We start from the raw sequence: 14,097 nt of genomic DNA on the forward strand, positions 1-14,097 counted from the left end.
AAAAAAGACCCTACCAAAGCTCATTTAGGTAGCTTTAATATATTCACATCTATAGGTTTTGATGATCTGCGTTCCAAGACACTGAATGAAGGTGAAGGGGTTTATAAGCCAATAGGAAAATCTACTGAGAATCTGTAGGGATCAAAAAAGAAATAGGTTGTCCCTTCTTTATATGTGACATCAACACCAAAATCATAATGATAGAATTGAAGAAGGTCAATAAATCATTTTATAACAGCTGATAACTAAAAGTTAAGAAATGTTTAGGTTGGAATAGATTCAGTAAAACCTAGCGTGTACTGACAAAGTAGGCAAATATAATTATCTGGTTCTACTAGTCACTGTTGATCTACAACAAAAGCTTAAGGAGGAAAAGAAAAACCTGAGAATGTGACTATGGAGCCAGGAGATCCTCAGGCATGAGAGAAATTCCTCAGACCCACTAGAGGAGCTGGTCCCAGAGACTGGGTAAATGCATAGTTTCTTTGAGCCATGCAAAAGAAAAACACAGTTGTGGGGAAGGGTTACAATTTAGGAACTGCTCCTTTCTTTTTTGTTTTTGTTGTTGTTAGAAGTTTGCCATTCATGCTGTTGAATTTTTTTTTTCAGTAATGATACAGTGAAAAAAAAGGGTTTGGCTCTTCAAAAACTTATCTTAGAGCCAAATTTACTAAAATGTTCCTAATCCTTAAGGAATAAATAAGGCATACAAATAGAATAAGAGATCATTGAGAGCCCATTTAGCAGCATACCTCGGCAGTGTAGTTGTTAGTAGACTGCTATTAATCTGGGAAAATGGTAAAGTTTTGTAAGAATTGGTCCGGGCGCCAATGTCTTGAAATTTTACATAATTTGCAATTTACAATGTATTTCCTTATCTAGAAACAGTGACAATAATGTCTGCCACATAAGGCTATTGAGAAAATTAATGATAATGGGTCTGAAAGAGTCCAGCATAATATCTGGCACCAGTTTTCATCTTCTGTATCTAGTTCTGAATTACACAAATACAAAGTCTTTGACAATATCCTTGTTGAGGATAAAAAATACACACGGAGAAGAAGTAAACTGCTAAAAATCAAGGGTTATGAGAAAAGCTGATAGTAACTGTTGGTGACAGAAAAGGGTAAGATTTCATGGTACCATGTTCCTTCCTTCAAATGGACACTTTCTCCTCTGGTTCAGCTTCTTCCTCTGTAAAATTAGGATAGTCCCTGCCTCCTAGTGTTGTCGGGTGTTGTCCATGAGATAAAGTACGTAAGGAAACTAATACTTCATTCTGTAAATGGTACCTGTTAGTCACAATACCCAAAATTATTTTTTCTGCAGAAGAGAAGATTATAACATGTTTTGATAACTGCTTTTGAAAATATGGAAATTTGAAAAAAAATATGAAAACTTGTATCTAAAATGGTGACTAGCTGATTTTAGAGTAAGGAAAAAGAGTCTTAGATTGTAGCATGGAGGATTTTATTTTCAGATAGTAATTGTTGGAATGCAGAATAGATTTTCAAGGGAAATTAAGAAATTGCTGTCTTTGGACGTCTGCAAAAATAGGAAACATTCTTCTGTGGTATGACTTGGCTGTTGTTTCTCATTTGACAAAAATTGCTAAATTCTACATATTCTTTGCCAGACAGCCAAGTTAAGAATCTTGCGTCAGTCTGTATGAAATTCTAATAGCTCACTATGGATGTCAAAGTTTCTTTTTTTCTTTTTTAAAGATTTTATTTATTTATTTGACACAGAGAGACACGGCGAGAGAGGGAACACAAGCAGGGGGAGTGGGAGAGGGAGAAGCAGGCCTCTCGCCGAGCAAAGAGCCCGATGTGGGGCTCGATCCCAGGACCCTGGCATCATGACCTGAGCCGAAGGCAGATGCTTAATGACTGAGCCACCCAGGTGCCCGATGTTGAAAGTTTCTTAAGACACGTTTTGGGGCGCCTGGGTGGCACAGTCGGTTATGCATCCAACTGCTGGTTTTGGCTCAGGTCGTGATCTCAGGGTTGTGAGATAAAGCCCCGCATCTGTGCTTGAGATTCTCTCTCCCTCTCCCTCTACCCCCCTCCACCCCCCGCTCATGCTCTCTCTAAAATAAAAAATAAGGGTGCCTGGGTGGCTCAGATGGTTAAGCGTCTGCCTTAGGCTCAGGTCATGATCCCAGGGTCCTGGGATCGAGTCCCACATCGGGCTCCCTGCTCCTTGGGAGCCTGCTTCTCCCTTTGCCTCTTTCTCTCTCTCTCTCTCTGTCTCTCATGAATAAATAAATAAAATCTGTAAAAAAATAAAATAAAATAAAATAAAAAATAAATCTTTAAAAAAAAGACAATGTAAGTTTTCTCTAGGCATCTGAAGGATAAAACTACTGAGCTGAGTATATGATTAGCAGTTGAGCACCACATACCTGTGGTCTATATATATCTAATATGCTCATTTCTCCACTAAAAGAGTCAATCCTGATAAATGACCATAAATCAAAGTAGGATTACAAAATAATGATGCAATTTGCCTATGAAAATTAGGTTGTTTTTTTTTAAAGACAATTAGTCTTACTGGTTTCTAATTATTTTTTAACGTATTTTTATTTATTTTTTAAGATTATTTATTTATTTATTTGACAGAGAGAGAGAGAGAGACAGCGAGAGAGGGAACACAAGCAGGGGAAGTGGGAGAGGGAGAAGCAGGCTTTCCCGCTGAGCATGGAGCCCGATGTGGGGTTCGATCCCAGGACCCTGGGATCATGACCTGAGCCAAAGGCAGACGCTTAACGACTGAGCCACCGAGGCACCCCATTAACTTATTTATTTTTTAACGTTATTATTACTTGGCACAGAACTAAATAAAAGGGATTTGAGGAAGAATAAGAAACAATCCCTTATCCTAAAGAAGTTATGTTGAAGTGGGATAGGAAAGTAAACCAAAAATTGTAATTCACATAAACATTAAGTTATACAATTCTCCCCTCAAATGCTGATAGCTCTGGATAGCTGGAACAATTCTTACCTTTTGAGGGAGGTACGTCTTTTCCAGTGTATGGGTGTAACTTTACCCTCTTTTTCCCTCTCTTAGATTCAAATATGTCAGCAATTTTCAATACAAGCTGAAAGAAGACCAACAAAGTACAAGTTAAAACCAACATCAACTTTTTTTTTTAAAGATTTTATTTTTAAGTAATCTCTACACCCACCTTGGGGCTCGAACTCACAACCCCCAGATCAAGAGTTGTACATTCCACTGACTGAACCAGCCCATGCTCCCACTTTTTCTTTTTAAAGATTCAATACCAAGTCTTGATGGTATTAATTAGTGATTCTCATTCAGAGAAAGATCCATTTTATAAATAATAAAAACCTTTACATTTTAAAAATTTGGAACCTAAAATGATCTTTATTAAGATAATATGTTGTTCTAATATAAAGTCCATACAACATGGGTAAGAGAAGGAGAAAAGGGTATCTCCTTTCCAGCAGAACCCAGCACAGGCTCTTAGAGAGATTCCTTGTGACTCTATGTCACAACATGCAAGAAATCTGACTACTGTACTCTATTTGTTGACCAAGCCTTCCCTATCACCCAGAGTAGGAAGAGGAATATTCATTCCACTTGGAAGCTAGGCTAAGGCTTAGTTATTTCTGTTCCCAGGAATTCTTCGCAAAAAGAAGATAATCATGCTGACAAAGATTTTGTCCCAGCAAATACTCTCTTTACTACTGGGAGCACCAATATTATAATTTATTTTAGAAACGTCATAAAAATAGGAGGCTCTCAAATACACTTTAGTATAAAAACCAGGCTCCATTTAGTAAGCATTACTCAGATTTTTTTTTTTTTTTTTGCTGCTGGGAGGTGTGTGTGAAAGAGACAGACAGACACACACGCACATAGAGTAGGCTTATGTGTCAACAAAACTCAAAAAAAATTTTTTTTTAAAGATTTTATTTATATATTTGACAGAGAGAGAGATAGTGAGAGCAGGAACACAAGCAGGGGGAGTGGGAGAGGGAGAAGCAGGTTTCCCGCTGAGCAGGGAGCCCGACGCGGGGCTTGATCCCAGGACCCTGGGATCATGACCTGAGCCGAAGGCAGACGCTTAACGACTGAGCCACCCAGGCGTCCCTAAAAAGTCTTTTAAAAAGAGAGGAAAAAATCAAGCTGATGAACAGTCACTTTTAAAAGGAGGAATTTGGGGGTCCAGCTGGCTCAGTCGGTGGAGCATGCGTTTGAGCCCCACCGTGGGTGTGGAGATTGCTTAAGTAAATAAACTTTAAAAAAATAAATAAAAGGAGGAATTCATTAGTTTTCCATGTATATTTCTTTTTTCTTAAAATTCCAAGCTTTTCCTTAATCATTAATCCTGAATTAACATATTTAATGCCCAGAATTACAACTGTTAGGAACATTAAGAACCAACAAAGTTGCTTGAGAAAAATGTTCCTGTTTTCTCTTTTGTCCTTGTTTCTCTAGCAATCCTGGCAATCCATAGGCAGTGAATCAGTCCAGAGAAAGAAAAATAACATGTGAGAAACATGTGCTTCCAATATGCAGATTATTCCCACATTTCTGGATGAGTTTATTCTTTTGAAAATTTTGTAGCTGCCATTCAAGTGAAAAATTACCAATGTTCTTAAATATTACCATAATTAAAAAAAAAACAAGATAATCCAACATAAAAAGATATTGTTAGGGGCTATAGGAAAGACGTATGAGAGTAAACATGTATTTTGGAGATATACTGACCACAAATAGTGTAATTATTTTTTTTAAGATTTATTTATTTTAGACAGAGAAAGCACACGCTCGAGCGGGGGTAGAGGGAGAGGGAGAGAGAATCTTAAGCAGATGCCACGCTGAGCGTGGAGCCTGACATGGGGCTCGATCTCATAACCCTGAGATCATGACCTGAACTGAAACCAAGAGTCAGATGCTTAACTGACCGTGCCACCCAGGCACCCCTAAAAATAGTATAATTATTAATAAGCATTTGAAAATTATACTCAATAGGAGACTCAAATATTATAAAGGAAAGGGAACTATCTGCTCTAGAAACATGAGATAAAATAATAAAATTGAAATTTTGCTTATGAGTTAGGAAGAGGAGCTTACATTTACCTTGCAGTAAATACTGGAGGGTACAGTAGGAAATATTATAGAATATTCTTCCTACAAAATGATAGAAACCATATAGCTATGCACAGCTGACACGAGCAATGTGAGACATTAGGAAATCTACTCTAGCAAACAATCCCACACAGGCTTTCACAGTAGGGAAAGAAAGGAAGGGTGGGGAACAGGCATATGGACTAGATCAGTGATTTTTAAACTATGAAACCAGTTTTCCTTCCTGGGATAGCTCTAGCCATCAAAGGGGAAGTAAATGAAAACTGCTTTCCTCCTGGAATGTTGTTGCTGAAGGTACTCAAAAGTCAAAATTTTGCATTGCAAATAGAACATCCTAATAGGATTTAATCCAAGGAGGGTCGCTAACAGCTTATTCCTGCCTGATCATCAAGAGTTCATCGCCATATTTTCCCACCTCACTTCTCAAAAGACCTCTGAGGAAATAACTAGAAAAGGAAAAGTTGGATCCTATCACCTAGAGCTGGAAAGAGAAAAAGCTTCGAGTACTTGGGGGATCCACAGTACCTAAAACACGGAGGCATGAAATTAAAAGCACTGCAAATTTCCGTGGGTCTCACTAAAATCTACAATGCATTATTCCCAAATATTTGTTAATGTAATTCCAAGAACCACGTCTTAAATGCAATCCCTTATGTGTTTGTACTCTCACCCCTGTGAACACGATCTGTTGTCTCTGGGCCATGTGGGAGGCTGCTTCGTTGCGCCAGCATGATGTATCAGAGGACAGAACTACTGTAGAAAGCCTAGCAATTCTTTAAACATTGGATTCTTACATATTCCTCACCATACGCAGGAGGGTAAACAGCTAAAGAGGTTTGCTTTTTTTTTTTTTTCACTGAGAGAGATGTGTTTAGTGCTTTTTTAAAGCCGTGTGTCTTTAACTCTTCACATATTAAAGAGGGAGCGGCAGGAAATAGATCAGAAGAATTAAAGTATTGTGGAACAGAATATTTCCCATGGAACCGATCAGCAGTTACTAAAGCAAAAAACAGCTGGACTTTTGTTTAATGTTAAAATCAGGTACAAACACTGTGTGCCAAATGAATAACATGCAGCTAATTCAGATGGGATTAAGGAAAGGAATACTATTTGAATGATCTGATTTTTTTTTTCATTTCTGCAGAGTTATCCTGAAAACATTCTAAATTATAGAACAAAGTAACATAAAGAATTTAAAAATATTTTCATGCAATTTCTTAAGTATCTCTCCTTAAAAACATATATCTGTTTATAAATAATCCCAATTTCTTCATTTTGGTTCTAAAAGCTCTGTTTGAGATGATTTAGATTTAATGCCTTTTCTCCCTTGAGAGAAAAATCATTTATTTAATGTAATTGCTGATAATTTCTATTCCCAAGTAAGAGTCAAATTTCTTTTTTCTTCCCCCAAATGGAAATTTTTGCCCCAAATTAAAGGCATATACTTTGTTATTACTGAAAATCTGTAAATTCAGGCACAAAACTGTTCACTTTGGCAATTAAGTAAGTGAGTGAAAATAACAGCCCTGGGGTGCCTGGGTGGCTCAGTCGGTTAAACGACTGCCTTTGGCTCAGGTCATGATCCCAGGGTCCTGGGATCGAGCCCCACATCGGGCTCCCTGCTTGGTGGGGAGTCTGCTTCTCCCTCTCTCTCTGCCCCTCTCCCCCGGCTCGTGCTCTTTCTCTCTCTCAAATAAATAAAGAAAAATCTTTAAAAAAAGAAAATAACAACACTGAAGCCAGCTTAATAGAATGTCCTCTTACATGAGATTCTAGTGCTTCCTTGAAACAGGCAGCTGATTTTAATGAGAACTAAGGTAACCGAAGTGAAAGCTTCCATCTAAAATCAATTCTCCAGATCCATAAAGAAGCCCTGGCAAAAGCCACACATGCATTTTTCTTGCATGAGCAAAAACCTAAATCTTAAGGCTGCTTTCCAAATCTTCTCATTCCAGTAGATCAGTTCTAACCTATTATTCATTTCAGTCTAAAGTGTATTTATTCTCATTTATGGAAATGAAGTAAGAGTCAAAGAATGAAAGTACTAGAGTCCTTACCCTGGGAAGATTTTTTCTTTTCCTGTATGCAACTTCTCCAGCTCGGAAAAGCTTCCATTCAGTTAAAGTGACAGGCAAAGTGGTATCCTTTGTGAGCTTTGATCGTAAATAAGCTTGGGAGCTCTTCAGTTCCATAGTCTTCCGGTGGAGGAACTGAGGCTTGGGAGGAAGCTAAAACAGGAGAAGATGTACTGGTAAAGGTAAGATCGTCTAGGGAATGCCGATGGTCTCAAGGTCAAGTTATCTTAGAAAAAGATGTATCTTGTCTTTCAAGTCACCTCAATTGAGGATACCAGAATTTCTTTTTCCCCATTTGTGAAGTCATTTCTCAGGTTTCTAATCCGGTGTTCTACTACGATGTCATCACGTTTCCAGAAAAAAACAGCTCAGAGTCCTCATTAACTTAAGGCAGCCTTCGCTTGTGGGGGTGACGAATGCTTTCGGGGATGAGACAGGTAATTTAGGCCACAGACTGTCGTGGGACTAATAGGGAGCTGTGGTAACTACAGTGAAATGAAAAGCTCATGGCTTGTCTAAAGGTGTTCACATTCTCATTTTTTGAAGTGCTAGTAAGTGAACAAACAGAAACCCCAAAACCAAAGAAAACTAAAAGCTGTGTGCTGCTCCCCCAAAACCCCACAAAGAACACAAAAACCACCATTACCAACAAAACCCATATTTCAGTGCCTCTTAATCTTGGCCCTAGTTAAACCATTTTAACCTTTTTGTGGGGATCATAAACAAGATTCTTATATTTTCTTACGTTAATTATATATAATGTTTTCTTATACTGATTCTTTGGTTATACCTTTGGTGCTCTGAAAGCACTTTTCGGGGGTGGTAGCTTCCATGCTGAAGGGGATCTCCACATGGGCAAAGGCTGCACTGGAATATCTTCATATGGATTCTCTTTGGTGGGATCTTGAAAAATAATGGGAAAACGAAGTTTAGAGAAACATAGTTAAATGGAAACAAAGGGACTACAGCTAGGAAAAGAAATAAATAACTATGTTCAGCTTCCTAACCTATATTGCTTGGCCCACTAAGCTTGAAAACCACTCAGGCGTCCAACCAAGCTAAAAGAATTCTCAAAATACTATACTATAAACATCGACTTCTGAACCGAGCAGTCCACTAAACTGGATATAAAAACCGTTCAAGAATAAAAGAAGTTATATGACAAAAGTTTCCGTATTTAAAAGAAATAGCTACAGCAAGATATGCTTGATTATAAAAGAAAATACCATCCTACAGTTAAGGGCCCCACCAAACACATACTCATTAAATTTAATTGCAAGGGGGGCGCCTGGGTGGCTCAGTCGTTAAGCGACTGCCTTCAGCTCAGGTCATGATCCCAAGGTCCTGGGATCAAGCCCCGCATCGGGCTTCCTGCTCTGCGGGAAGCCTGCTTCTCCCTCTCCCACTCCCCCTGCTTGTGTTCCCTCTCTCGCTGTGTCTCTCTCTGTAAAATAAATAAATAAAATCTTTAAAAAAAAAAAAATTTAATTGCAAGGTTTGTGGACACATACATATGATATCCTCATAGATATTGTCCTCCGACTGTGTGTAATAAAGTGCTGAGCCAGAATTTCTTCCAAGTTCTTCATGAATCTTCGGTGAGCTCCGATTTCGAAAGTGCTGAATATCCTCAAATTCAAAGGATTTCCTTAAGAAAGGAGATAGATTTTAAAGTTATATGTTTTAAAACTCTAGTCTTCTTTAAATTGGTATGATAGAGAGAAATCAATAAGTAAAGGACTTGTATGCAAAATTACAAAGGTGTTTTATCAGATACCAAAGAATAATAAACTAGGCTGGTACCTTATATACACCATGAGAAAATTGGAGGCTTTTGGCCAATTACATTCATGTTCCTTATTGCGTAACTTTATTAAATTCACTCTCTAAAGGAAAGTGAAGCCAAGATCAGCATGTCCTAAATGAAGCAGAAGAATGTACTTACTTCTCTACATATTTTTACAGATACAAAATGCAAGTTTTTCTGATGTTCTTATGTCCACAAATTGTCTTAGATATTATTTCCTTTTGTAGGTACTTTTCCCTTGGGTTAATCAATACCTGTAAAATCAAACTAGGCCTGTAACCCATGCAGGGAAATGAAAATGGCTTTGAAAAGAAAAAAGCTCAGTAGTTTTGTAAGGACAATACTTAGAAATCATTACAGAGCAAATAAAAACACACCTTTTAGATCTCCCTCTGATTTTTCTGCCATATTTCTTTGGTTCAGGTTCCTGAGAAGAGGCCAAACAAGACTCTGCGCAAGAATTATTTTCACAGTATTTTCTGTCACAGTTTCTTTCTTTACATGGCATAACACCAGATTCAGATAAATATCTGAATGTCCTGCGAGGTTTGGGCAAAGGATTTATAGAAGGTCCACATTCTTGTCCCTCGGGTTCAGAGTAAATATTTTCTAAGCTCTTGGTTATTCCATATGAACTATCCAGAACTCTGAAATTCAGTTCTTTTTCTGAAGAGTCACAACGTTCTAAAGCCAAATTTAAGACTTTATCCGGGGGGAGTGCTTCTATTTTCTTCCACAGGATCTGTGAGGTATAGAAATTTCCTGGAGGTAAGGAAGTCTCTGGGTCCAAAACAACTTCTTTCCAGCTTTCGATCTGTTTGACCCGAGAACATACCCAGTTGGATTCTGATTCATTTCTAAAGAGGTGTGTATCCTCACATCCACGTTTCCCACTTTCATCCTCAGTTTGATCTTGGCTTTTCGCATCTTCATTAATATCTAGACCAACATTGCGAGAGTTGGTTATATCCAACTTTTTGCTCTTTCCCTCAGCAACGGGATTTTTCTTAAGAAGAATCTCTTGATGACAGTTATTATATCTCACTCCAAAGTCCCTTGGATGCCACTTCTCTGGATTAGATATACCATTAGTTCTTCCTTCCCACTGAGAAATTTTTTGTTTGATATTTCTGCAGTGGCTTCTTGACAGTGTCTGAACAGCAGAACGAGAAAAACCGGCATCCATGTTCCCAGTTGGGTGCATGACAAAGTCTGAATGTTACTGAGGCTCCATTTTAAGTAACTATGAAATACTGTATTCTTTATCCTGTCAGTTAGAATCCAAACAATTCCAGCATTTTCCTTTCATCTTTAATTTGGAAAGCTCTTTTTAAAAAGAAAAATTTTGATCACCTTGTTGAAAATAGCTGCAACTTTATCTTGAATATTCCTATTAAAAAGAGACAATCATATGTTAGCACAGTTTTATAATTTCCTAATTTAAAGTCCACTACAACACTGCCTATCTATCCCTAAATAATTCATTTACATTGCATATGTAAAAATGTACCTGTCATCCACTAAGTAATTCAACTCCATAAACGCATTCCTAAGGTGGTGATAGAACACAGGAAATATTACTTGTGATATTTCTCAAATTGTCAGCTTTAATGTTCTGCCGTATTTAATTTCCTAAAGTTAGGAGAATGAGGTTTTATAAGAGATTACACATAGTAGTATACAATGTTATTTTATAAAATCAATTCGTTATGAAAACTTCTCTTAATGAAACAAGGACCAACAGAGTATTATAAAAAGCACACATTTACAGAAATACATCTCAACTAACTAAAAAGTTTATGTATACATCCAGAGAAAGAGCCAGTTAGTCTGGAAACACATCAACACCTAATTTCCTCCTTCTCTCCTACGTGGGGAGATAACACTAGCCCTTATTTCAACATACCCGGATTTCAACTTTACTATTAGCAGCACAGGATTCCATATGCACGGTGCTAACGAAAAGCCAATGTGCCATTAACTATCTATCAGGTGCTTTAAAATATCGTAACCTATTTTGTCACCAACTGAACTTTGCCCATCACTGCCACCACACCCTTGACCCAAATCGGCAAAAATACTTCCAGGCTCTGTCACAGTGCTTGCTTTCACATACAGGCTTCACTCATTGAGGCCCATAAATGTTTCCTCAAATGTAAAAATTGGCACAGAACTTTTCTTATCAGCTGAGTAAAGACCCGATCTCAAGTTCTCCTGTATACTGGTTATAAATAACAACTGATTCAAAACTTCCTGAGGCAGGGGTCATCCTTCCTTGAGCTTTGTCTGTGGGGCCTTGATTAACAGGCAGGGAAATATCTTGGCCCGGCTCTGTCAGGGCAGCTGACCAAAACTGATAGACAGTTCACACACAAAATGTATTCTAGGCAGGACAATTGTTAATCAGGGCTTCCATCAACTTTCCTTTCAACCATTCGTACAAGTTTGTAGGAAAACCAGCTTTGCCTGCAACTAAACTTGGATGAGGATCTAATGAAAAAAAATCATTCTAAATAACCTTAGGAAAGTTAATGTGAGTGGAAAAAAAAAAACAACAAAAAACCCAAAGCCCCAAAATACTAAAGCTGTTGTTGCAGAATTTTTTTTGGCTGCCACCACAGCTTCCTTGCTTTGAGTGACCCACCCGCGCCGTCTGGCGCCCAGGCCCAGAACTCTCCATGAAAGACTAATGCATACAATGAGAAGGGCCAGTCGGCGGCCACTCATTATTAAACTGAAAATCCTTTTGTCGCTTCTACTGTTCATAGAGGATTCCGAAGGATTTTAGGGTGTCCTTGAGACTCACGTTTTCCTCACTATAGACAAGACGGGAGTACAGTTGACCCTTGAACAAGGCCAGGGTGAAGGATGCCGACCTCCCGCACAGTTGAAAATCTGCCTATAACTTTTGACTCCTCCAAAATTTAGTTACCAACAGCCTACAGATGGCAGGAAGAAGCCTTACCGATAACATTAACAGCTGATTAACACCTATGTATTATATGCTGTATTCTTTTTTAATATACTGTATTCTTACAATAAACCAGAGAAAATATTAAGAAAAATACCAAGGAAGAGGGGCGCCTGGGTGGCTCAGTCATTAGGCGTCTGCCTTCGGCTCAGGTCATGATCCCAGGGCCCTGGGATCGAGCCCCGCATCGGGCTCCCTGCTCAGCGGGAAGCCTGCTTCTCCCTCTCCCTCTCCCCCTGCTTGTGTTCCCTCTCTTGCTGTGTCTCTCTCTGTCAAATAAATAAATAAAATCTTAAAAAAAAAAAAAGAAAAATCCCAAGGAAGAGAAAATATATTTACAGTGCTGTACACTACTTATCGCAAAATATCCACCTAGAAGTGAATCCGTACAATTCAAACCTGTGTCGTTCAAGGGTCAGCTGTATTTTTCTCTCCCCTAGGAGCCTAGTAGAGGTTTTCAGCAGTCTTTGTTAATGCTTTCTTTACTTTTCCTTTGTTACTATGCGAATGTATGTAATGTATGAATGAATGTAAAGTATGAATGGGTCAAAGTGGGAAGAAAGATGAAATTTGCTAAGGCTAAAGAAATTTTTTTTTAGGGCTAAAGAAATTTAACTTGAAAATTACTAGCAACAAATGCTAAATTTATGGACTTCACACACAAATATGAATGATGTGTATTGATGGTGTTTCTGTGGCAATGGGCTAGCACAGCAACATAAGACACTCCTTTTTTTTTTTTTTAAGATTTTATTTATTTATTTGAGAGACAGAATGAGATAGAGACAGAGCATGAGGGTGGGGAGGGTCAGAGGGAGAAGCAAACTCCCTGCTGAGCAGGGAGCCCGATGTGGGACTCGATCCCGGGACTGCAGGATCATGACCTGAGCCGAAGGCAGTCGCTTAACCAACTGAGCCACCCAGGCCCCCAACATAAGACACTCCTAACAGAAGCGGGCATTATAAACAGAAATGCTACTTGCTCCTAAATGTACGTATTAATATGCCACAGCTTTCAAAAAAATGGACAAACGATTTCAGAAACAAAAAAGTTTTAACGCATTCTAACTAGACGGATGTCTACCTAGAGTGTACAGAGAATTTATCTTTACATCTGATTTCACAGTTCCAATTTTTGACAGATTAAACTCTTTATAATGTGGCTTGTCTATTCTTATATACAAGTTCTGATTTTGTCCCCTCCAAAAAATAAGAATCACTCACCAAAGCAGGAGGCATCTCATGTCTGACTTCAACCTAATTAAATTCTGAGCCACCTTCCTCCTCAGGACCTGCTCCCCATGGCTCTCATTCTCTGTGAGATCCTATATGTCCCACTCGCCACCTCCCCAGTTTCTTGCGTTGACTACCACTACCAGGAACATTCTAAGCCCTAAGTGCTGGCCCAGCTTTCAAGTCCTAGATCTCTCCACAGCTTCATCTTTTGGAAAACTCCCTGAAGCCAACTCACACATTTGTCCCTAGACATTGCTTCCTCAAGTTTGCTGCAACAGTCCTAACAAAAACACAGACTGAGAAAATGTGACAACTTCAACAGTTTTTAGAATTCTTTTTTCTCTTAATACCACAAAATGAGTCAGACTTCCCTCCCTTTAAAGATGACTAAGGCAAGCAGTACTCACAACTTAAAGAGGAGGGTGAGCACTCACTAACCACAATGGACATCTCAACAGAAGAAACAGCAACAAAACAAAAGACGTACAAATATGAAAAATCAAGCATGATTTTATAAGTATAATAAAACAGCATGCTTGGAATAAAGGGTACTAATCAAACTTTTTTTTTTCCTGTTCTTTGTTCCCAAAGAGGTGATCCTTCATCAAGTCCCCTTGTTTTTATTTTCTGTTTTTTCTGAGTATTTACTTTCATCCAAGAAACACATCAACTGTAGTTTATCAGCCTAAAATGTAATGTATACTATAACTTACCACATATAGGATTCTGTGTTTTTAGCATATTAAAAGAAAACAATTTGATAAGTGAAATTCTCTGGAAAAGAGAATAATGATGCTCTGTTTTAGTAACTCAAGCCTTACATGGGAAAGCTTCTCACTCCAAATCCTTTAAAATACTTTATTTGATCAAACATAAATATCTGACAAAAT

The 14,097-nt window shown here is 38.3% G+C and overlaps 1 protein-coding gene across 4 annotated transcripts in view; it reads right to left on the minus strand.

Annotated features, from left to right (window-relative positions):
* Positions 1–10,420, minus strand: part of DENND2C (DENN domain containing 2C) — a 38,436-nt gene extending 28,016 nt beyond the window's left edge. For 2 of the 4 annotated variants that reach the window (XM_081815724.1, XM_081815723.1), the window contains exons 1-5: positions 9,378–10,420; positions 8,705–8,841; positions 7,984–8,096; positions 7,176–7,346; positions 3,004–3,100 (exon numbers count right to left, since the gene is read on the minus strand). In XM_081815724.1, the coding sequence (XP_081671850.1) occupies positions 3,004–3,100; positions 7,176–7,346; positions 7,984–8,096; positions 8,705–8,841; positions 9,378–10,204 (1,345 nt within the window). In that variant the 5' untranslated portion in view covers positions 10,205–10,420. The remainder of the gene's footprint in view (positions 1–3,003; positions 3,101–7,175; positions 7,347–7,983; positions 8,097–8,704; positions 8,842–9,377) is intronic. The other 2 variants (XM_081815726.1, XM_081815725.1) reach the window with 1 other exon arrangement.
* Positions 10,421–14,097: the final 3,677 nt, after the last annotated feature.

Source organism: Leptonychotes weddellii, chromosome 4 (assembly GCF_054177405.1).
Source record: "Leptonychotes weddellii isolate Sample4059 chromosome 4, ASM5417740v2, whole genome shotgun sequence".
Lineage (NCBI taxonomy): Eukaryota > Metazoa > Chordata > Mammalia > Carnivora > Phocidae > Leptonychotes > Leptonychotes weddellii.